General features: G+C 49.2%; 6 protein-coding genes across 6 annotated transcripts; 3 read left to right on the top strand and 3 right to left on the bottom strand.

The window, feature by feature from the left end:
* Nucleotides 1–421: 421 nt before the first annotated feature.
* AO090010000404 (uncharacterized protein) lies at nt 422–7,183 on the top strand (the record flags this gene model as incomplete). Its single annotated transcript, XM_001827353.1, has 1 exon — nt 422–7,183. One exon carries the CDS (start codon nt 422–424, stop codon nt 7,181–7,183), a length of 6,762 nt encoding a protein of 2,253 aa, XP_001827405.1.
* Nucleotides 7,184–7,499: 316 nt separating this feature from the next.
* AO090010000403 (uncharacterized protein) lies at nt 7,500–8,291 on the top strand (the record flags this gene model as incomplete). Its single annotated transcript, XM_001827352.1, has 1 exon — nt 7,500–8,291. One exon carries the CDS (start codon nt 7,500–7,502, stop codon nt 8,289–8,291), a length of 792 nt encoding a protein of 263 aa, XP_001827404.1.
* Nucleotides 8,292–9,097: 806 nt separating this feature from the next.
* AO090010000402 (type I polyketide synthase) lies at nt 9,098–16,737 on the top strand (the record flags this gene model as incomplete). Its single annotated transcript, XM_023233658.1, has 6 exons — nt 9,098–9,639; nt 9,686–10,196; nt 10,257–10,380; nt 10,433–10,545; nt 10,596–11,484; nt 11,534–16,737. The coding sequence occupies 6 exons, from the start codon at nt 9,098–9,100 to the stop codon at nt 16,735–16,737; spliced, it is 7,383 nt and encodes a 2,460-aa protein (XP_023094177.1).
* A 50-nt stretch (nt 16,738–16,787) lies between these two features.
* On the bottom strand, nt 16,788–17,659 carry AO090010000401 (alpha/beta hydrolase; the record flags this gene model as incomplete). The annotated part of the gene is made up of 2 exons (XM_001827350.1): nt 16,788–17,150; nt 17,243–17,659. 2 exons carry the CDS (start codon nt 17,657–17,659, stop codon nt 16,788–16,790), a joined length of 780 nt encoding a protein of 259 aa, XP_001827402.1.
* Nucleotides 17,660–18,634: 975 nt separating this feature from the next.
* AO090010000400 (prolyl hydroxylase family protein) lies at nt 18,635–20,131 on the bottom strand (the record flags this gene model as incomplete). Its single annotated transcript, XM_001827349.3, has 2 exons — nt 18,635–19,806; nt 19,858–20,131. The coding sequence occupies 2 exons, from the start codon at nt 20,129–20,131 to the stop codon at nt 18,635–18,637; spliced, it is 1,446 nt and encodes a 481-aa protein (XP_001827401.1).
* An 824-nt stretch (nt 20,132–20,955) lies between these two features.
* AO090010000399 (uncharacterized protein) lies at nt 20,956–21,691 on the bottom strand (the record flags this gene model as incomplete). Its single annotated transcript, XM_001827348.3, has 4 exons — nt 20,956–21,026; nt 21,104–21,230; nt 21,285–21,545; nt 21,686–21,691. The coding sequence occupies 4 exons, from the start codon at nt 21,689–21,691 to the stop codon at nt 20,956–20,958; spliced, it is 465 nt and encodes a 154-aa protein (XP_001827400.1).
* Between the last annotated feature and the right edge of the window lie 847 nt (nt 21,692–22,538).

Consider the following 22,538-nt stretch of genomic DNA (forward strand, 5'->3'; position numbering starts at 1 on the left):
AACCGGTAGGTAGATGATCGACCAGACTGGCCTTCATGGGCACGACTGCGCACGTGGAAAGTACTGTAGACGCATCTAGTGGCAAGCGTTACCCCTCGAACGTTACCCCACCGTCTGAGAGCAAAAGTACATTGATGCCAGAAAGACCGGAAGGATTTGAGACGATGTAGCGTGACGGCGATGTCAAATTTAGCGGCGGGGCAGATAGTTACATGACCGAAGGATTTGCAGCATCAGCTTACGTGTGATGGCAGACCCACCAGCCTTTCTAGTTTGTCTCGGTTGTATACGAGAGAAGGAGACGAGACATCTAAGAGCCTCAGGGTTGGTTTAACATGCTCCTTCTGGCATGATGCTTCCTGAATGACAACTTGTATCTGCTATCCAAACTACTTCTTCTTGTTTTGAATTCACGACAGCCATGCAGGGCACTTCATTTCTTTTCGGCACACTCACGCCTGAGCATAACTGGAACTCGATTCGAGACCTAAAATGCTATTTCGACCAAAACCTAGGCGCGGAGTGGATTCTTGCTGCAGTTTCCGGGCTTCCCGACTACTGGGATCTCTTAGTAAAGAAATTGCCATCCATCGATGGCTCGTTCCCAGGTCGGCAGGTACTGGAGGACTTCCACCGCTGGCTTCGACAAGGATTCAATGCGGATGAGACCTCATCTCAATTGGGAAATACTGTTCTGCTACCCATTGTGGTAATTATCGGCTTGATTGAGTACTGGCGTTTTGTTGAAGCGAAGAACCCAGGATGTGAAGATCCACTCCAAGAGTTTAGTTCCAAGCTTCAAGAAGGCGAAATGTGTAATTCTGAGGCCATTGGCCTGTGTGCAGGGCAGTTGACCGCATACGCTGTTGCCAGCAGTCGTACTCGCTCTGAGTTTGAACGTTATGGCTCCGTTTCAATTCGTTTGGCAATGATGATCGGAGCAGCTACGGATGCGCTGGACGCGCGACATGGGAAGGCAAAATCTTATGTTGCAGCGTGGCGTAATCCCGAACAATGTGAACAAATGAAGCGGGCCATCAGCCTAGTACACCCACAAGCATACATTTCTGTTTGGCTGGATGAGAGACGAGTGACAATCACCACAACTGCCCAATGGATTCGGTCTAGTCTTCTACGTCAATTTCAGGGAGCGGGACTGACAGTCGCCGAGTCGACCATCCAAGGGCCCATTCATTCTCCTAGCAGTGAGAACAAATCGCTTGCCCAGGGCATTCGTGAGATTTGCCAAGTTACTCCCGCTTTACAGCTAGGGGATATCTCGAACCTCGCCCTTCGGACATACACGAACGACGGCCATGGGACTCCAGTTGACCGGGGTAGTCTGCACGACCTAGCTGTGCAAAGCACACTTGTTGCAGAGTGTAACTGGTATGGGACCTTTGCATCGCTACCTCTATCTCATAGGAACTCGACTCAAGGTGTTGTCGCATTCGGCCCTGACCGGTGTGTCCCTCAATCCTTGACAACATCCTTGGGTGGAAGATTTATTCATGTCTCACGCCTGGGTCATTCCGATGCTCTTCCCAATGGTATCGATACATCAACGTTTTCTGCTACCCCAACCACTACTGCCGCTACCCCTGCTGCTATGACACCTGCGCTCACCACACCTGTGTCTCCATCCCTTGTTCCACCTGCCTCTCACATTCCAACGCAACAAACAGAGTATGTCCAGAATACGCCCGTGAAGCAGCTCCGAGCTGTAGATATGGCGAATCCCGACAATGAGATTCGAGCGAAGCAACACCAACAGGCCGAGCCTTCACTCTCGACCGAAAGTACGGTTGCCATAGTGGGCATGTCCATCAAAACAGCTGGTGCAGACGACGTAGACGAGTTCTCGCGCATGATACAAACTGGCACCTCCCAGCACGAGCTAGTTGGACCTGATCGAGTCAAATTTCATACGCTGTGGCGCGAAGGTGACTGGGATCCCTCTTACAAATGGTATGCCAATTGGATGCGCAACATAGAGAGCTTTGACCATCAATTCTTCAAGAAGAGCCCTCGAGAAGCCGCCAACATGGATCCAGCGCAAAGGCTCTCTCTGCAGGCTGCTTACCAAGCCGTTGAAAGCTCTGGCTACTATTGTAGCGATCGAAATCCCACCACAGGAATGGATCGGGATGAGACTGATGCAAATCATACTGGTGTATATTTGGGAATAACATTGGATGATTATCAAAACCACGTCAGATCCCATCGCGCAAATGCCTTCTCCATCACGGGAACTATGCGGAGTCTCATTGCCGGCAAGATAGCTCATCATTTTGGCTGGACAGGCCCCGCCATGACTCTCGATACTGCCTGCTCCTCATCTGGTGTTGCCATTCATACAGCCTGTCGAGCCATTTTGGCTGGTGACTGCAATGCTGCTCTTGCCGGAGGGGTCAACGTCATTACTGACCCTCTTGCCTTCCAGGATTTAGCAGCTGCCGGCTTTCTCAGTCCCTCACGCCAATGTAAGCCATTTGATAACAGTGCAGATGGGTACTGCCGGGGGGAAGCTGTGGGCTTTGTCTTCTTGAAACGACTCTCCGATGCATTGGCGGATGGCAATCAGATATTTGGATGTATTGCCAAGTCATCAGTCTATCAGAATGAGAACCACACACCCATCTTCGTTCCGAACTCACCTTCTTTATATAACCTTTTCAGTTCTGTTATAAAGAAATCCCAGGTAGATCTATCAGACATATCAGTGGTGGAATGTCACGGGACAGGTACGCCAGTGGGGGATCCTGCTGAGTGGGAAAGTGTTCGTCAGGCCCTGGAAGGGCCTGAAAGGCCTGAGCCAGTGTATATCGGGTCTGCGAAAGGTCACATAGGCCACACAGAGGGTGCTTCTGGCTTAGTTGCGCTCATAAAGGTCTTGGCTACAATTCAAAGCGGGTACATTCCACCTCAGGCAAGTCATTCCACACTGAATCACCTCATACAACCAACCGACACGATGCAGATTGCGAAGGCTCTACAGCCCTGGCGAGCTACACGCAAGGCAGCATTGATCAACAACTACGGTGCCAGTGGATGTAATGTGGCCATGGTTGTCACCGAATCTCCAGTCTCCCAGCCGTCACATGACCAGTGTATTTCAGAAGAGTTGATGAATGTTCCCATCTGCATTTCCGGGCGAACCATAAACACAGTCAAGGCCAACTGCGCACGGCTTCTTAAATACCTTGACATTCACACCGGTATTAGCCTCGTCGACCTTTCATTCAACATTAACCGTCAATGCAGCCGTCTGCTGCCCTACAGATTCTCATTCACATGTGGTTCTCTAGATGAATTGAAAATGTCGTTATCGCAAATAGTGGCTCTGTCTCCTGGCCCAGAGGCGGATACAATGGTTACTCCCTGCCAGCCTGAGCGACAAATTATTCTCTGTTTTGGTGGCCAGATATCAAGAGCCATCGGGCTAGATCGTAGCCTGTACGATCGTACGAAGGTTTTACAATATCATCTGAATGAATGCGACCGAGCAGTTCAGTCACTAGGGGCTGAAAGTATCTTCCCTGATATTTTCTCCCATGAACCAGTAGAAGACCAGCAACATTTGCAAACAATGCTATTTGCAATGCAATATTCTTGCGCAATGTCCTGGTTACAATCTGGGTTATCAAAGCGAGTTGCTACACTTGTTGGTCACAGCTTCGGGGAGATTACTGCGATGTGTATATCTGGCGTGCTGTCTTTGCAGGATACTTTGAAGCTGGTGGTAGGAAGAGCACAGTTGGTCCGAGACTCGTGGGGATCTGACCCCGGTGCCATGCTTGCGGTCGAAGCGGACGAGATTGCTGTGCAAACACTGTTATCTCAGGCCAACCGGGTGTACACTGGCTCCCATCCGGCAAGTATTGCGTGCTACAACGGTCCTAGGAGTTTCACTTTGGCAGGTTCTGAAGAGGCCATTGGCATCGTGACTGATATTCTGTCTGAAACCTCTCCTCCGATACGCAGTAAGACACTGCGAGTGACGAACGCCTTCCACTCAAGTCTCGTCGACACAATTGCCTCTAGGCTTAAAGCTGTGGGAGGAAGTATCACCTTCAAGAAGCCAAAGATTCCTCTTGAGCGAACGACAGAGGCTAGATCATCCGCTGGACTTCTAGGCCCGCAGTATGTGGCGGAACAGATGAGACAACCAGTATTCTTTCACCATGCTGTGCAACGCATCGCGAAGGGCCATCCGAACTGTGTTTGGTTAGAGGCAGGGTCTAGCTCTACAATCACTGTCATGGCCCAGCGAGCGTTGGATTCCACTCAACGGACGTCCTGTCATTTCCAGCCTGTCAATATTGATGATTCTGATGCTTTCAGCAATCTTGCCGAGGCGACAGCCTCTTTGTGGAAAGAGGGGCTGTCTTTGTCGTTCTGGCCACATAACGCCATCCAGACGGCCGAATACGCTACCATTGTCTTGCCCCCATACCAGTTTGAAAGAGAAAAGCATTGGGTGGAACTTCGATCTCCGGTTGAGCTTATTGAACAAATAAAGGATCGTGTGCGGGCAGAGAGCACTATTCCAGCTTCGGAGTCTACAGCTGATCCAAACCAAAAATGGTTGTTTACTGGGTATAAGGACTCGCACGTCAAGGGCAAGAGGCAACCTTGTTTCAACATCATCACGGCATCCAAGGAATACCAATCCCTAATATCCAGTCATATCGTCGCGCAGAAAGCTGGAATCTGCTCTGGCATGTTGCAGGCGGATTTGGCTATCGGTGCGTTATTCAGTCTTCACCCTGACTGGATTACGAAGGGAATTACCGCCACAGTCCATGACGCGATCAACCACGCACCAATCTGTCTAGATTCTTCACGTGTTCTGTCTATCGAATTTGAAGATCAAGAGAATGGATTCTGGGACTGGAAAATTGTTGGTTCATCTATGGTTGCGCCTCGCGTTGTCCACACTACCGGACGCCTGCAAATGCGAGACCCGAAGGACGTTTCATACCAGGCGGAATTCCGTCGGCTCAGCCGCATGGTGGATCATGAGAGATGCTTGGCCGTTCTGAACGCTAGACCAAGGGACAATGACGTGGAAATATTGCAGGGACGCAGTATATACAGGGCGTTCAGCGACGTCGTTGACTTTGGACAGCAGTACCGCAGTCTGCGTTGGCTGGTCGGTCGGGGTAACGAGAGTGCCGGTCGGTTTTCTAAAACACCACAAAATGATGCGTGGTTTGACCAGCTTCGAGGAGAGCATATCAGCCAGGTGGGCGGGATCTGGGTCAATTGCATGAGTAATCATAGCCGAGATGATATTTTCTTGGGAGCAGAAATCGAGACCTATATGGTTTCACCCGACTGGGTAAACCGGCCACTGCCCGATCAATGTGATGTTCTGGCGCGCCATCTAAAGCACAGGAATACGGGTGACTATACAAGTGATAGCTTTGTGTTTGACCCTGACAGTGGAGACTTGGTACAGGTCTTGCTGGGAGTAAGATTCACCCGGACGCCTAGGGCCTCTTTCGTCCGGGCATTGCAACACATGACACCAGGCCTGGAAACTGGCCATCCCGAGTCGATGTTGGGCACAACTCTGCAACCTATTCCTATGACGGCTGCCACACCTGTGGCCGTAGCCGAAGCTCCAAAGACAGTTTCCCCGAAGGCGAATATTCATGAGACACCGACGAGAAACCTGCTCACGGAGATGACCGAGCTCATCGCCAACATAGTCGGCGTGGATATAGCTGAAATTGGACCGGATGCCAACCTCGTCGACTTTGGCGTCGATTCCCTGCTTGCGCTGGAATTGCAAGGTGAGATCAAGACCGCCTTTTCCTGCGCGCCAGACGTGGTCGCAATACTTGAAGCCACTACCATACGTGATTTGGTAGCATGCCTTCCTATCCCTCGAGATATGCTACAGCATGAGACCATCAACAATGCTGAATCAACGGATGACCTTTTTCACGAGGTCTCCTCGCTTTCCCAGGCCTCAGATCCATATTTGAGTACCCCATGTGAGTCCAGTACGTCAGGCTCATTCATCCCCCTTGACTTGCTATGGAGAGCGTCGGACATCCTAGAGTCGTTCTCTGCCATTAAGGGTCGTGGTGACCAGATGATTCTTGAGCATGGCCTGGGCAATTTCGAAAGCAATATCGTTCCAGATACCAATCGGCTGTGCACTGCACTTGTGGTGGAATGCTTCGAGGAGCTCGGCTGTCCATTACAGAGCGCAAATCCTGGTGATGTCTTGAGCCGCATATCTTTCAAGCCTCAGCACACAATCTTCGTGAACTATATTTATCATTTTCTTGAGAAAACTGCGCAGCTTGTCAGCCTTGATCAAACCGGGCGACTCATACGTACTGAAACACCTACCCCTACAATGAGCAGCAAAGACATGCTGCCTGAGCTGCTAAAGAAATACCCTGATCATGGTGATTTTACACAATTGACGTATCACGCAGGCATTCAGCTTGCTAGCGCATTATCGGGACTCACAGATGGTAATCGAGTGCTGATGAGCAATCCAGAAGGCCGCAAGCTCTGCGAATCTGTGTATCACAACTACCCACTCAATAGAATTGGATTTGAAACAATCCGCGACGTGATCATTCAAGCACTTAAACACATTCACATAGACAAAACACCCCTGAAGATTCTTGAATTGGGAGCGGGAACTGGAAGCCTGACTAGTGTATTGTTACCACTTCTTGGCTCGTTGGACATTCCCGTTGAGTATACTTTCACGGATCTATCCTCGTCGCTAGTGGCACAGGCACGTCGCACACTTGGAAGGCAATACAAATTCATGAAGTTTGCCGTGCAAGACATAGAAAAGCCCCCAAGTAAGGAGATAGCAGGACAACAGCACATTATCGTCGCGAGCAATGCAGTCCATGCCACGCGAAGCTTGGAGGACTCGACAAGAAACATTCGACAGGCATTGCGACCAGATGGTTTCCTCATGGTACTTGAAATGCGAGAAGCATGGCCTGCACTTGATCTTACATTTGGCCTGTACGAGGGCTGGTGGCTTTTCGAAGATGGACGTACCCACGTCTATACCTCACCCGAGGTCTGGAAGCGTAGCTTGACGGCTGCTGGATATGAGGCTGTTGACTGGACCGATGGGAAGCTTCCGGAGCACAAATATTACATGGTCGTTATAGCTCTGGCATCCGCGCTATAAGACAAGGGAATACTATAGAAATGAGTGTCCAGATTGTGTCTCCTTACTTTCGTTGGATAGCCTCGCAGATAAATCAATGTGAAAGTTATATGGGTCGTTATCTCTATATTCCCTACCCATAAATACATGATCTCAACCTATTCTCACCAAGGAGAAGTGTTGGTAAGGAGTATTAAATTACATACGTATGTATGTTTGTGCGCAGGTGGGGCGGGGGAGAGGCTTGATAATTCTTTATTAAGTGCCTGTCGCCCATCTCGACTTAGGATGGTCCAGTGTTTCCTAATTTACCAAAGAAATTTCAGACTTCCCTAAGATGTCAGCCTCTCCATTGCCAACGCAGTTCAACACGCTTGATCCGGCATCTTCCTGCCCCAGGATCCTTTGCCTCCATGGCGGAGGCTCAAACTCTCAGATTTTTCGTATTGGGTGCCGCGTGCTCGAGGCTCAGTTGTCCAACGATGCCAGACTAGTATATGCAGATGGCCCTTTCTTTGCACCACCTGGTCCACTCATAACTGGTGTCTTCACTGAATGGGGTCCCTTCCGGTCCTGGCTTCCACCAGACCTAGGAGTTGGACCAGGCAAAGGGCAAGGCGTGAAGCTTATATACGAAGATCCTACGGATGCCGACATGGTCATTGAGCAGATCCACCACAGCTTGCAGAAAGCAATGGAGGATGATGATCGAAATGGAGCAACGGGCCCTTGGGTTGGACTCCTGGGATTCAGTCAAGGGGCTAAGATCGCAGCGAGTCTACTTTTCAGGCAGCAAACCGATCCCGAGCGATTCACATCCCTTCCTTTCTTTCAGTTTGGTACTCTTGCTGCAGGGCCAGCACCGCTTGTTTGGCTAGGCTCAAGAGAGAGTCATCAAGTGGGAGGCAAATCGTCGCTTGACCCTCTGCTTCGAATTCCTACCCTTCACATCTATGGCACGCGTGATCACCTCGTTCGGTCTTCAGCGGATTGGCTATATCAATGTTGCTCACCTGACTCAGCAAGACTATTCGTTTGGGAGGGTGAACATGTCATGCCTACTAGAACTAGAGATGTTTCGGCGATTGCGGAAATGATCATTGAGGTGCTGCGGGGACTGGCAAACTGACTTCTCTAACTGCCCCTGTCCATGATCCCAAATAATTAGCCATGTATGGCTCAATTTCTTTTCTATGTAAGCCAGAATTGTTATACTCAATTGATTTATTTCAAGACTCTCTGCGTAACATTCCGATAAGACAGCACCGAGCCTCAACCTAAGCTGTGAGTATTGCGTACTACAAAATAGGCATAAGCAAATACAGTAGTATACTTGTTCAAGGGCTACTCGATCACATACTTGTGATTGTGCCAATGCACACTTTCCCGAGGCAATGTACTTTGTTATTTACACATGTGCATATTTAATGGCTGTGAGATGGAGGCTTAGAATCCTCGTTTTCATTGGCCTCTCTCCTTGGGCACAATCAACGGAAGTTCTGGAGCCACGGGATCTACGGAATCAGGCGTCTGCGACTCCTCGCTTCAACCTCATCTCAGAAATCCTTCCGCCACACCACTAGAGCACAGATGCTTCTCGCCCGGATAAGTAGAGTTCGTGATAACCTAAGCACTATCGGCGGGGTGCATTAGTGGCAAGCTGTCGGGGCATTGTTTCCTCCGTGGGTTGGAGTGGACCCACCTACTTGGTGTCATTGATCCTGAAGGATCTGCTACAGTAGACCTTGGCTTTAGCCAGGTCTAAGATTCGCATCCCTGTGTATTACTGAATACAATGGACATTGGTTTTCAGTATTGTGTGTCCACGAGTCTCCCCGGTGGGACTCAAGAACATAAGCAAGAGCATTCTTAAGAACCTACTTTGTGTTCATCTCAATAGGTCCATTACACTTAAGTGCAAAGTCATTGCGTACAATGCCTTCTATTGTTACGGTTCCTCATTGTCCGACTGAACGGCCATGCGCAATGCCCATTGCAATTTGCGGAATGGGCATGCGGCTACCCGGGGGCATTCGAGACTCTGAGGCTCTCTATGACTTTTTGTTGAACAAACGAGATGCTCGACGAACTGTTCCACCAACTCGGTTCAATGTTGATGGCTTTTACGATCCCGAGGGCAAGCCAGGCAGCCTCTCCTCAAAGCAGGGCTATTGGCTGGAAGATGTTGAGCTGTCCAACTTCGACTCATCATTATTCTCCATGGGACGAAAAGAGATCGAAAACCTTGACCCGCATCAAAGATTGTTGCTGGAAGTTGTGCGTGAGGCTTTCGAAAGTGCTGCTGAGACCGGCTGGAGAGGCAAAAATATCGGATGTTATGCCGCCAGCTTTGGTGAAGAATGGAGCAATCTCCATGCCAAGGATGCACAGAATAGAGGATTTAACGTGATTACTGGCTATATGGACCTTATGCAAGCGAACCGTATCTCATACGAGTTCGATTTAAGAGGGCCGAGGTGCGTCCACCACTGATGTATGAGATGTAATGTTGACTGTTAGCAGTATGACACTTCGTGTTGGATGCTCGGGGAGTGGATTAGGCATTCACCTTGCATGTCAGTCGATTCAGCTGGGCGAGTGCTCCTCTGCGATTGTTGCCGGTGCCAATATCATTCTGTCACCGGAAACTACCATGCTGATGGCAGATGGCGGGGCAATCTCCCCGGACGCCTCATCCAAAACGTTTGATGCCACTGCGAATGGTTATGTCCGCGCTGATGGTGTCAACTGTCTCTATATCAAGCGTCTGGACGAGGCCATCCGCGATGGTAACCCAATCCGAGCTGTAATTCGAGGAACTAGCACCAATGCAGGTGGAAAGTCATCCGCCCTCACGGCGCCAAATATCAACGCGGAGGAAACTCTTATCAAGGCAGCTTATCGCAATGCAGGCGTTGACCCCGCGCGAACAGCCATGGTGGAGTGCCACGGAACAGGCACAGCGATGGGCGACGCCATTGAGGCAGCTGCAGTAGCCCGCGTCTTTGGGGACAAGGGAATATATATTGGAGCTGTATGTAGCGATAAAACTCTCACCTGCTGCTACTCATATGCTTATAGTCAAAATCTGAAGGTAAAACCAAATCTAGGGCATTCGGAAGGGGCTTCGGCCATCAGCAGCATTCTGAAAGCAATCGTCGAGTTGGAAAATCGCACTATTTTACCCAATATCAAATTCAATACCCCGAGCCCTAGGAGTAGGTATATGACCTACCCACAAATGAGCTACGGAAGGCTAAGAATCCGCAGTTCAATGGGATGAAGCCCGGCTAACAGTTCCAATTGAGCCGATGCACTGGCCAGAGGATCGAGAGGAGCGCATCAGCATCAATAGTTATGGGATCGGCGGAACCAATGTCCACGTAGGCTACACAGGGCTTCTATACTTTTGCATACAGAGCTGACAGCTCAGATTATCCTGGATTCCCCTGCCTCCTTCGGCCTATCCAATACCGAGTCGCCGGCCGAACAGGCACCAGATTTTAAACTTCTGCTGTTGTCAGCAGGCCATTCGGATTCATTGACAAAGATGCAAAATAACTACCAGGACTACGTCACTAAACATCCAGATAGACTGACTGATCTAGAATATACCTTGGCGGAGCGCCGGGAGCATCTTCCTGTCCGTGGCTTTTTCATTAGCAATGGGAATCACGATGAGGCTTTCGTCTCACCTTCTTTTACAAGCCACCTTCAGAAAAAGGTTGCATTTGTTTTCACCGGCCAAGGTGCACAGTGGGCTGGGATGGGAAGGGAACTGCTTAAAACATATCCTGAATTTGTTCATGATATCAGGCAGATGGACAAGCTTTTGCAAAAGCAAAAGGACCCACCTGAATGGCGGATAGAGGAGCAACTATTGACGCCGCCGGAAACGAGTCTGCTCTCTAAAGCAGAAGTTGCGCAGCCTGTTTGTACTGCCCTTCAAATTGCACTTTGCAACCATCTAGCACGGTGGGAAATCTTTCCTTCCGCAGTCGTCGGTCATTCCAGTGGAGAAATTGCCGCCGCGTATGCCGCAGGCTCTGTGAGCATGCACGATGCAGTCCTTCTCGCATACTATCGAGGTGCCGCATCTAAGGAGCAGACTCGTGAAGGAGCCATGGCGGCTGTGGGGCTCGGATATGATGACGTTGTTCACTGGCTTCGACCAGGTGTTGTAATTGCCTGCGAAAATAGCCCCTCGAGTGTTACCTTGTCAGGGGATGCAGATGTCATTGAATCAGTCCTTTCCGCTATTCGAAATGACCGTCCAGATGCCTTTCAGCGGTTCTTGAAGGTGAATAAGGCATATCACTCACGTCAGTAATCCAATTCGTCTACCTTAAGGACATGGCTAAACATTTATAGATCACATGCAGGACGTGGGACACCTATACGACAGTCTCATGGCCAATCAACCAGCGATCAAGCGCCCAAACGTTCCATTTCACTCTACAGTGTTATCTAGACAACTGCATGAACCAGAGGATTTTGGATCCAGCTATTGGCGTCTGAACATGGAAAGCCCCGTTTGGTTCTATCAAGGGTTTAACTCTCTTCTTCAGTCAGAGGTTGGAGCAAATGGCCTATATTTGGAGATTGGACCGCATTCGGCACTGGCTGGCCCGATCAAACAAATCTACCGAGCTCAAAATGTGTCTAATCCGTATCTTTCTGTACTTTCACGCGGCTCAAATGCAGTTGTGACATTTTTGTCTTGCGTTGGTGAGCTCTGGTCTCGAGGCGTGAACATAAAATATCCCCTCCCAGCAACCATTCCCAAAGCCTTGCATGATCTGCCGTTGTATCCATGGCACTATGCAGAGCGTTGGTGGTCAGAGTCCCGATCCATGAAGTCTTCCCGGTTCCAAAGATTCCCGCACCATGAGTTACTTGGTGCTCGGACAATTGAAAGCAGTGATCTCGAACCCGTTTGGAGAAACATCCTGCGACTTGGAGATGTATCTTGGCTACGTGATCACTGTGTGGGTTCTGATATTGTTTTTCCAGCTGCGGCCTATATTGCAATGGCTGGCCATGCCGTTTGGCAGATAACGAATCTGAAGGACTTTACAGTGCGAGATATTTCCTTTAAGACGGCGATGGTGCTTGACGACAAGGTACCGACTGAGATCATTACCAGGCTTCAACCTCATCATCTTACCGACAGTTTGAATTCCAGATTCTTTGAATTTTCTATTTTGTCCCACACTGGTTCCGTGTGGACACAGCATTGCATGGGACTGGTCGCAGGCGGCGAGATCTCCCCTGGAGGAATACCTACAGTGACCTCTTTTTCGAGAATAGTGGACCCAAAACGGTGGTATCGAGCGATGAGCAGGGCTGGCCTTAAGTACGGCCCTCATTTTGCTGGTTTGCAGCAAATCACTGCAAGCGTTAGTGAAAGTACCGCATCTGCCATCATCCAGGATAGCAGAGCACCCGGATCGTCATATACTTTGCACCCAACAACAACCGACTTGATTCTACAGTCCGCTTTCGTAGCCATATATCAAGGCCAGCCACGCCTCTTGGAAAAGTCCCGCTTACCTACATTCATCGAGGAGATGTATATACGAGGGGGCGTGGGCGAGCATGATATCCATTTGAATACCACTGCCCGGAAGCAGACAATTCAATCCCACGGTGTCGTCAAGGATACTCTTATCTTTTTTGTGAAAGGTCTGGAGCTTTCGGCGCCAGAAACAGACGGAAACGAACAGGAGCAGCAATCTGAATCGGCCCAGCTGGTCTGGAAGCCTGACATCCACTTTGTGGATTCTACAAGTCTTGTCCAACCAGCCCAGCAGGCCGAGCTACTCTCAGCAAATCCTCTGATTGAGCGAATATTTTTGCTTTGTGCCATAGACCTGATGGACGATATCGATGGAATTCCTACAACTCAACCACATCTCGAATTGTATCGGACATGGATGTCTGAACAGCCTTCGAAAGCGCAGAAGGAAGGCTCCCCTCTAGTGCCCGACGCAAAAGATCTATTCAATCTTAGTGCTAGCGATAGGAAAGAATTGATCCACAGTCTGGTCGCAAGTCATACTGATGGAACAATGATTCCAGGATCTCGCATCTTGTTCCTTTGCTATAGGCACATGTTGGACATTTTCAGGGGCAGGACTAACCCGCTTGAGTTGATGCGACGAGATGGCCTGTTAGCCCGTTACTACGACTGTTTACAGGACAAGCATGATTACAAAGGCTTTTTGCAACTCTTGGGTCATCTACGGCCTCGAATGACTGTGCTAGAAATTGGCGCCGGTACCGGAGGACTGACTGCAAAGATACTCGAGTTATTGCGATCCGAGGCTGGAGAAGATACTTACCAGGAATATATGTATACGGATATCTCGTCGGGCTTTTTTGTCGATGCGCAGGAAAGGTTCCACGATCGACCTCGAATTCGCTACGACGTGCTGGACATTTCTAGGGATCCTATTGAGCAGGGCTTCCCGGAGGCCCATTATGATTTGATTATTGCCTCTAATATCCTACACGCAACTCCTAAGTTGACCGAGACTCTGAAGCATACTAGGAAGTTGCTCAAGCAAGACGGTCGTCTCTTGTTACAAGAATTATGCCCTGTTTCAAAATGGACAAATTTCATCTTCGGATTGTTCCCCGGCTGGTGGCTCGGTAAAGATGATGGACGCCCCAGCGAGCCCTACATCAGCCCTACGGAATGGAATTGTAGACTGCGTGCCGCTGGATTCACCGGTATTGATTCCTCAGCTCTTGATGCCGAACGCCCATACCAGCTCAACACTATGCTGGTTGCAACACCTGCGCCGCTATCCTATGTGAAGAGGGTAACTGTGCTTTACACTGGCACGTCTCATCCGGTAGTCCATGATTTACGCCAACGGCTTATCTCAGATGGATACAAAGTTGACCTGGTGAGCTGGGGAGACGACCTACCAGCCGACCAGGACATTGTCTTTCTGCTCGACCTTGAGGCACCATTTTTCGACAGTATCACAGAAGAGAACCTCGATACTTTCCTGCAGATATTCAACCATCATTCCTCATCTAGACTCTTGTGGATAACCCATGCCGCACAGATCCTCCCACAAGATCCGCGGTTCTCTCAGGTGCTGGGTATGGCACGAACGCTAAGGTCTGAACTTGGTGTCTCCTTTTCTACCCTTGAATTAGAAAGTTTCGGACCGGGCTCTATGGAGGCAATCTCCCTTCTTTTGCAACACATACAACAGAGGACAGCTGAGAACACCGAAGAGTCCGAATTTGACCCAGACCAAGAATATGCTTGGGTCAATGGTACCATTCATGTTGGCCGCATGCACTGGCTCTCAGTTTCTGAGGCCCTGGCTCAGAGCAGCGGGGGAGGTGAGAAAGCTATCCTAGAGATAGGTCGACCGGGATTACTCAATACGTTGCGTTGGGTATCCCAACCATTGAAACTGGTAGGCGCCAATGAAGTGAGAATCAAGACGATGTCAATCAGCATGAATTTCAAAGAACTTCTTCTTGCCATGGGAGTTGTCCCCATTGATTGTGGCCAGGAGTTGGTAGGTACAGATAGTACAGGTATTGTCACAGCGGTTGGGTCCAATGTCAAGAACGTATCTGTCGGTGATCGAGTGATGGCCCTCACTGTTGAGAGCACCAGCTATACAACGGTACTGCAGCTACCTAGCCACCTCTGCATTCGGATTCCAGATGACTGCAGCTTTGAGGAGGCTAGTACACTGCCGACTGTCTACCTGACTGTGCTCAGAACGTTACGGGAAAAAGCGAACCTTCGACGGGACCAAAGCATTCTTATTCATAGTGCTGCAGGAGGAGTTGGTATCGCAGCCATCCACTATGCAAAGTGGATTGGTGCGAAGGTCTACGCGACAGTAAGCTCACCGAACAAGATTAAATTCCTGGTGAACGAGATGGGTGTGGAGAGAGAAGACATATTCTACTCACGTGATACCACCTTCCTTGATGGAGTTATGAGAGCAACCTGTGGCCGGGGAGTTGACGTAGTGCTTAACTCACTATCAGGCGAGCAGTTACATGCGTCCTGGAAATGTGTTGCAGAGGGAGGAAGTATGATTGAAATTGGTAAACGCGATCTTCTTGGTCGTGGAAAACTGGCCATGAGCCCGTTCTTGGCCAACCGATCGTATATCGGAGCTGACATTGCAACTCTATCCGTGCTTGAGCCCGAATGGGTTCAAGAACAACTAGCCACCATTGTTAATCTTTACAAGCAGGGAGCTATACATCCCATCCGCCCGGTCAAGACATTTCCCGTCAGTGAGGTTGAAGATGCCTTCCGGTACCTACAAACGGGGCAACACATCGGCAAGCTTATTCTGCAGTTTTCCGACTCGCCTGACCTTCCCATGGCCACTAGGGTTCCAGTGTTGGACCTTCGAGGAGACAGGGCCTACCTTTTGGTAGGTGGAATGCGGGGCATCGGTGCATCCCTCGCAAGATGGATGGTCTACCACGGGGCCAAGAATCTAGTTTTCCTCTCTCGCTCAGCAGGAGAAAGGGATGAGGACAAAACACTTATACACGAATTGTGTGATATGGGATGTCAGGTCTTCCCATTTGCAGGTGATGTTACTGATCTGGCAACCGTTAAACGGGTTATAGAAAGTGTTACAACTCCTATTGCAGGAGTCATTCAGTTAGCCATGGTTCTTGCAGACACTGGAGTCATGGATATGAATTTGGAAACTTGGAATACAGCTCTGAAGCCTAAGGTTGACGGAACATGGAATCTACACAAGGCACTACCAACAAATATGGATTTCTTCGTCATGGCCTCTTCCCTATCCGGAACATTTGGAAACTACGGCCAGTCGAACTACGCGGCCGCCAACACTTTCCTTGATGCCTTTGCCCAGTTCCGTCAATCCCAAGGACTCGCTGCATCGGTGGTCGACTTGGGCGTAGTGGACGAGATAGGATTCGTCAGTCGAAATGCATCTCTTCACCGATCGATAGTGCAGCAGATGGGTGCCCCCATATCAGAAAATAGCCTTTTAAGCTGTTTCCATTTGGCCATTATTCGATCTCATCCGCGACATGAATATTCATCAGTATTCAATCCGCTAGATGGGTTCCGATCCCCCTACCAGCTGCTCCACGGTCTACAGTCCAAAGTCGGCATTGCAAAGAATCAGTTCATGTGGCAACGAGATCCACGTACCGCTTTTAATCGCACTCATATGCAGAAAGATGCATCCACCCATGATGGTAGTGAACGCGAAGACGGTGGTCTCAGGTCGTTCCTTGCGGCTATCCATGATAACCCGGGCATATTGCAAGAGCAGTCTAGTGTTGAAAGAGCAGCTACAGAGATCGCTCGCCAGGCTTCCGCGTATACGACGCGACGCGCCGATGAAGCAACAAATTTGGGGTTGTCGTTACACGATTTTGGTGTGGACTCTCTCGTGTCAATCGAACTTCGCAATTGGTGGAAACAGTCATTTGGCGTCGATGTGACGGTGTTGCAGCTAATGAATGGTGGCAGCTTCATGGATCTTGGCCAGAAGGCTGTGGACCAGCTGAAGCAAAGACATTTGAAAGTATAATAGGAGCCTGTAGTTATTAGGTGTGTTCTATTTTTCTCTTTATTCTCTACCTATTTACCTTTCTCATACCGCGATGCTAGGCTTGTAATCCAATCTACCACCTTTTCAGGTGCACTAGGTATAGGAAAATGTCCCGTTTGAATCACGGTCACGTCAACCTCCCTACCAGTCTCTCTCTCAATCATATCGATCCCCTTCTGCTGCTCCCGAGCTGGGATCACCTTATCATCCGCACAGAGCAAATATGAAACTGGTAAGTCCTTATACCCAGCGTACGTCAGTGGGTTTGTGAAGCTGGCAGCCGAATGTCGAGCGAATCGTTTCATCCATGCCTCGCCTTCCTCGACTGGGAGGTCTGAGAAGCATAGTGAAGCGGACGCGGTCGGATTGGCCATAACCAAGTATCCATCATCCTATGGATTTCATTAACAATCACCCACAATACGAAACAAAGTCCCGAAGTCAAAGCGTGGGTAGGGTGAGAGAGACAGAGAGCGAGACCAACCTCAAGTTGTAATTCAACACGATTTTCAGTCGGAATATCAGCCAACACATCCGCCGAAGATGCGCCCAATTCGGGCACCACCGCCGTCAGATATGCCAGGTTTACAATACCACCTGCCTTCCCGGAATCCTCTGTCTTGGCTAGTCCTTTGATGCTCTCGCTGGCAGGCACCCCGCCATACGAGTGAGCCACTAAGATCACCTCCTTTCCTTGATCCACTAGCGCCGCAACCTCGTTGGCAATCGCGGCCGCATCATCGTACATGGTTGCAGGTTGTTGAAGTTTCTCGGTGCTGCGGAGACGAATGGCTTTGATCTCGTAGCCTTTGGATGCTACTCTATCTGTAACCGCGTCATAGAACTCGGGCAGACTGAACGAGCCGGGAACAATGATAATCGAGGGTTTTGATTGGGACATGGCTTTATTGTGGGTAGGTATTGTAGCAATGAGAGGGGTCTGACTTCTGAGGCTTGATCCAGCTAAAGGGAAGAACATAGCATTTATAATAAACATCTCGTCTTCCCAAGGGCGTGTCGAATGGCTATAATAACTGCTGCTCAACAATGTATCTGCATCGCGCTACCGATGCGTTGGTGATTTGAAATCCAACCGGATGCATTATAAATACAAGCTTACGGCTAGTTAGTTAGAGAGCACGCCATTAATAATACGGATATCGAGCCAGTCAGAATCCCTCTAGATACCTATAGCAGCAGAGCTAGGACAGTAGTCGGTTAGACCTTGGTTTGGACCGCGATAAACCTGCGTCGTCGATAAGCATCAACAGTGGGCATGATTGGAAGGGCCTGTGGTTACTGGAGGCAATAATCGTGCAGCCGAGAGACAAGCATAGCGATAGACACGTCAAGTTAGGAGCGGATAGTATACCACTAATCTAGATAGGACACCTTAGTATAAAAGCCAAAAAGCAAGACCACGCGAACATTCCCAGTTTCCAATTCGATACTTGTGTTCCATTCCCCATTTAGTATGATTTGGGAGGTTCACTGATCTAGTTGTGGGCAATTTAAATCATTGGGTACCTTACCCGGATTGATAGAAATATATATGTTCGGCTATCTGCACATATTTTACTGGTCAATCGGTAGTTCGGCATGGCCCAGGAAAACAGCATAAGAGCACTATTGAGTATATAGCGATAAATTGCCAAGATAAGGTGAGCGATCCAAGTAGCTTAAAATAAACAAGCAATGCAATCCAACGCGATGCAACCCTGAGTGGAAATAAGTCTAACTTGCGTGGCCGGTTGTTCTATGCCAAGATGTCGGTAAAATAGGGACTGATACGGCATACCTAATCAGGCATAACCGATATCGAGGGATCCACCTTTATTCATCACCGTGATATATACGACTCTGCAAATCTTCATAATTACTCTTCGCAAGGCTTAACATCATACTCTACGTCCGTCCTGATGATATACTTCGCACCCTTCCTTACCCCAGTCCCCTCATGTAACAAGGCCCCATTGGCCTCTCCATGCGGGAAAATCGCAACGGCTCCCATGACAGGTCGCACCGGGTACGCATTAAGGGTTCCCTCCCGCGCAGCAGGCATGAAGAAGGTCGTCTCTCCGCCCTCGAACTCATCATTCAGATATAGTAGGAAGGTGTACATAGAGCTCTGCCTCTTATCCTCGGGCGAGGCATCATATACATACGTGTCATCGGGAAGAATGCCAGACGGCGGCCAGGCACCGTCAATGTGGCACCGGTACTCAGCACCGGGGACGTATCGGTATACACGGAAGCGGCGGTTGATACCTCGGGCTAGACGGCCGTTGATCGACTGAGGTACGTAACTGGAGATTCGTGCCCAGAGCATGTCGTGGAAAGTGGTGTCGACAACCCAGTAAAAATTGTGGGCTAGGATGCTCATGTCGCCATCTTCGCGGAGGGGCGCGTCCGGTAGGAAATTGACGGATTCACCTGCCGCAATAATTGCTTTGCATTCGGCGGGGGAGAGGACATTTAGGGCTAGGCCAAGGCCTGGCACGGCGGGGTGTGGGTGGTATGTTATGGTTGGGCCGACGGGGGCCAGTGGGACGGCGTTCGGGGCGGAGGTATAAAGGATGGCGGGATGGTGGTTTGGAGGTTTGCGGAGTGGGCCGGGAGTAGTCTCGATGACGCGGAGGGCCGATGGCGACTTGGGCGCGTCGGCTAGAATGGATTTGTCAAGCACTGAGGCGTAGACGGGGAGGGGCGCGGACGAGGGGCGGAGGTCCCAGATGGACTGGAAGGCGATGGGAGAGGTGGAGTCGACGGCATCCGGGTTGGTGTCAATGGGGGTGCTGACGCGCAGGATAGCATCGAGGACGCGGAGGAGTTCCAATTCCTTTGCGCTGCGCTCAAGGGGGACACGATCAATTGCATCGGGTTGCGTTGAGAGACCGCTGACGACATCTAGATCCCGGACCCAGCGACACAAGGCTCCGATCTTGGGTTGTTCGCCCCGGATTCTCATCTCAGCGAGTAGGATCTTAGCATCGATGTATTTCTCGTCGGCTAGAGCACCGGTGATTCGTGCCGTTAAGTTTGCGCCCTCTATCGAATGATTAGCTGCTGCTATTAATTAGTGATATCGCAGTCGCGTACCAGCAGCATTGACGCCCGTAGTGCACGCCTGACGGAAGTCATAGACTGCAGCTCGCAGGTCCTTACATGCCTTCGACTTGGTCAGGGCCGGGTATTGTGCAAGAGTCGTGAGCGTGTCGATCGTGATCTCGAGATCCTCGTCTGGCACGACCGTCTTGAGGTGTTTGGGCTCGCCATCGGGAGGAGGTGTCAGTGTAGGAGCGGCCTTTGGGACTTTTTGTGGAAGCTCGACTTGCGCGTTGCGCTTGCGCTTGGCGGCTTTGGATTTGGCCATAGTTATCTGCGGTTGATTGATAGATAATAAATTGATACGAGTGGGGGTTTGGAGGTTAGACCTAACTTTTGTGGCCGCTTTCCGCCCTGCAAAATTCCCGGTTCGCCCCCACACAATTTTCCTCTCCCCTAAAGTATCGTACACTAGATCGAATAAGGACTAGTGGTCTGTGCCAAAACGGTAAGGCGTCGTTGTCCTTAGTTGTGATTGCCTTTCAAGTCCTAACCTGCGTTATGGACATGCTTCTCTTTACTACGAGCATATCTACCACTGGAAAGGTACAAGACAACTGATACATACAAGCTATACCAGAATATTTTTCTATAGCATCTGTGACGTCGTCCATCCAATTAGGCGTAGCGCCTATTTAAGCCAATCCTTTCACAAGTTATATATTGGTTAATTTTCTACCCAGAGGTGTTTGCTTGACCTATAGGAAGGGGGTAAGCTAGAAACCTACTAACCAGATGTTGCACTCTATTGAAAAGGTGGGGATAGTAACTGATACCTAATTGATACCATGGCATTAGTTCAACAGACAAAGCCGCAACTACGTCGAAATCTTGATCGCAACCGCGCATGGATATGAAGCTGTGGGACACCTAAAGCGCCTTTGAAAATTACTTAGACTGTGTATGGGTATACAGTTACCATTGGATCTACCATTTACTAAAATGGACTATCACCTATTTCATTTCTAGATGGATAACATGTCTAAGACCTAGATAAAATTGGGTAATTTCCTGTTTTCTCTGAAAAGCATTATAACGGAGGAGTATTGTTGGTGCCTCAGGCAATCACAGCGACACCTGAAGAAGCCCTCTTTAGGAACCCTTGGGGGCTTCTCTCACACTTACAGCATGTTCTTCACCCATCGCTGAGATAACGGCAATGACTAATGATATACAGGCGGTTAGAAATCACCTGATGGATAGATCTGACTTATAGCCCTGAAGGCAGTATTCGACTTACGCAGGTCGGTTCCCGCTTCAAAATCTTGCTCAATCTGTTGTCCTAACCCACCACCGGGGACTTTTACATTGTCTTTCATCGTCCCATCTTGGTTCGTGAGATTGAGGAACCCCTCATCAATATTAACCTACCTGTCTTAGTATACCCACAGTGAATACTGGTAATTGTTTAGAATACTTACCAACATATATTCATTTCTGTATACATGCGGAATCTCCACAGACTGAGTAGATTCGATATCGTCCGACAGAATTCTATCCGTAAAAATGTCTCGGGCGACCAGATGGATATTGGTTCCAATTTTGCTGATCTCGAGAATTTTACAGGGCCTCCCACGGATTATAACATGGGCCCCTTTTGTTAAGGTCGAAACCAGCGCTGCATAGGTCGGTGAGGCATGTTGCTGGTGTTGTTCAAAGGTTTGATCATGCTGCTCATCGTCCTGTATAGGATCAGTTATTGTTGCCTTATCATAAGTGGATCGAATTTGCAATGTGCGAGGCCCCTAAGTAGGACTTAAAGGAGACCGTAAGACGTGGAAGTAAATCACAAAAGCGTAGGAATAAGGATGAGGAGACATACACTCATGGTGGAATAGCGTAGACTTGACAACAGCTTTACTCAAAAGAAGGTCTGCTTAGAGATATGAGAGAAAGGAAATTGTCCAAGCATTATAGATAAATTTATAGTGGTTTATTTCAATCTACCATAACGAAAGCCAGCTGTCAAGCTACGGTGATGCCCAAATTACTCCACTGGATGCAAGACAACGTGCCTAATTTGCGCTTAGATCTTCTGCGGGGTTGGGGTGTCTCGTTTGGCGAACGATGGATTGTTTATGGCTCGCGCTACTAGATAGATCCCCTTCAAAACCTTATTATAAGCGATCTAGTTTACAGCCCGTCGCAGAAGTATTGGCCGAAACCGCGTATCTACGCGTCACCCGCGTGCTTATTATAACAAGTACTGATTTATATTAGATAAATCTGGGACCCTAAGATAATTTCTTACAGCGATACCCGGTATTCTTAGCCATGTTTAGTATAGATATAAGGATTTGTGGCTGGCTGATGCTGATAGGCCCACTTTAATACCTTATAAGCGATCTGGTTCAGATCTCTATCATGTGGAGTCGGCGACTTCCTTGGTTTATATCGCGCTTCCTCGCTTAGCTGGTTATATTGATAGCCATTGTATACCACAGCCCAACACGCGGGATTTATGTAGAGTAATCATCGCGGAGATTTTTCCTTACACCGCTTAATCTTTCAGGAAATGGGGTTTGTTGTTTTCACGATAACGCCAATGCAGGTGCCACTTTGAATTGCGATTTGGTAATCTCTACGAGTGGGTTAGACATAGGTGAACTATAGTTAGGATTTAGATTAAGGGGATAGTTATAGCATAATACATTTTATAGGGGTACCACATCTGT

This window comes from Aspergillus oryzae, chromosome 8 (genome assembly GCF_000184455.2).
Source record: "Aspergillus oryzae RIB40 DNA, chromosome 8".
Lineage (NCBI taxonomy): Eukaryota > Fungi > Ascomycota > Eurotiomycetes > Eurotiales > Aspergillaceae > Aspergillus > Aspergillus oryzae.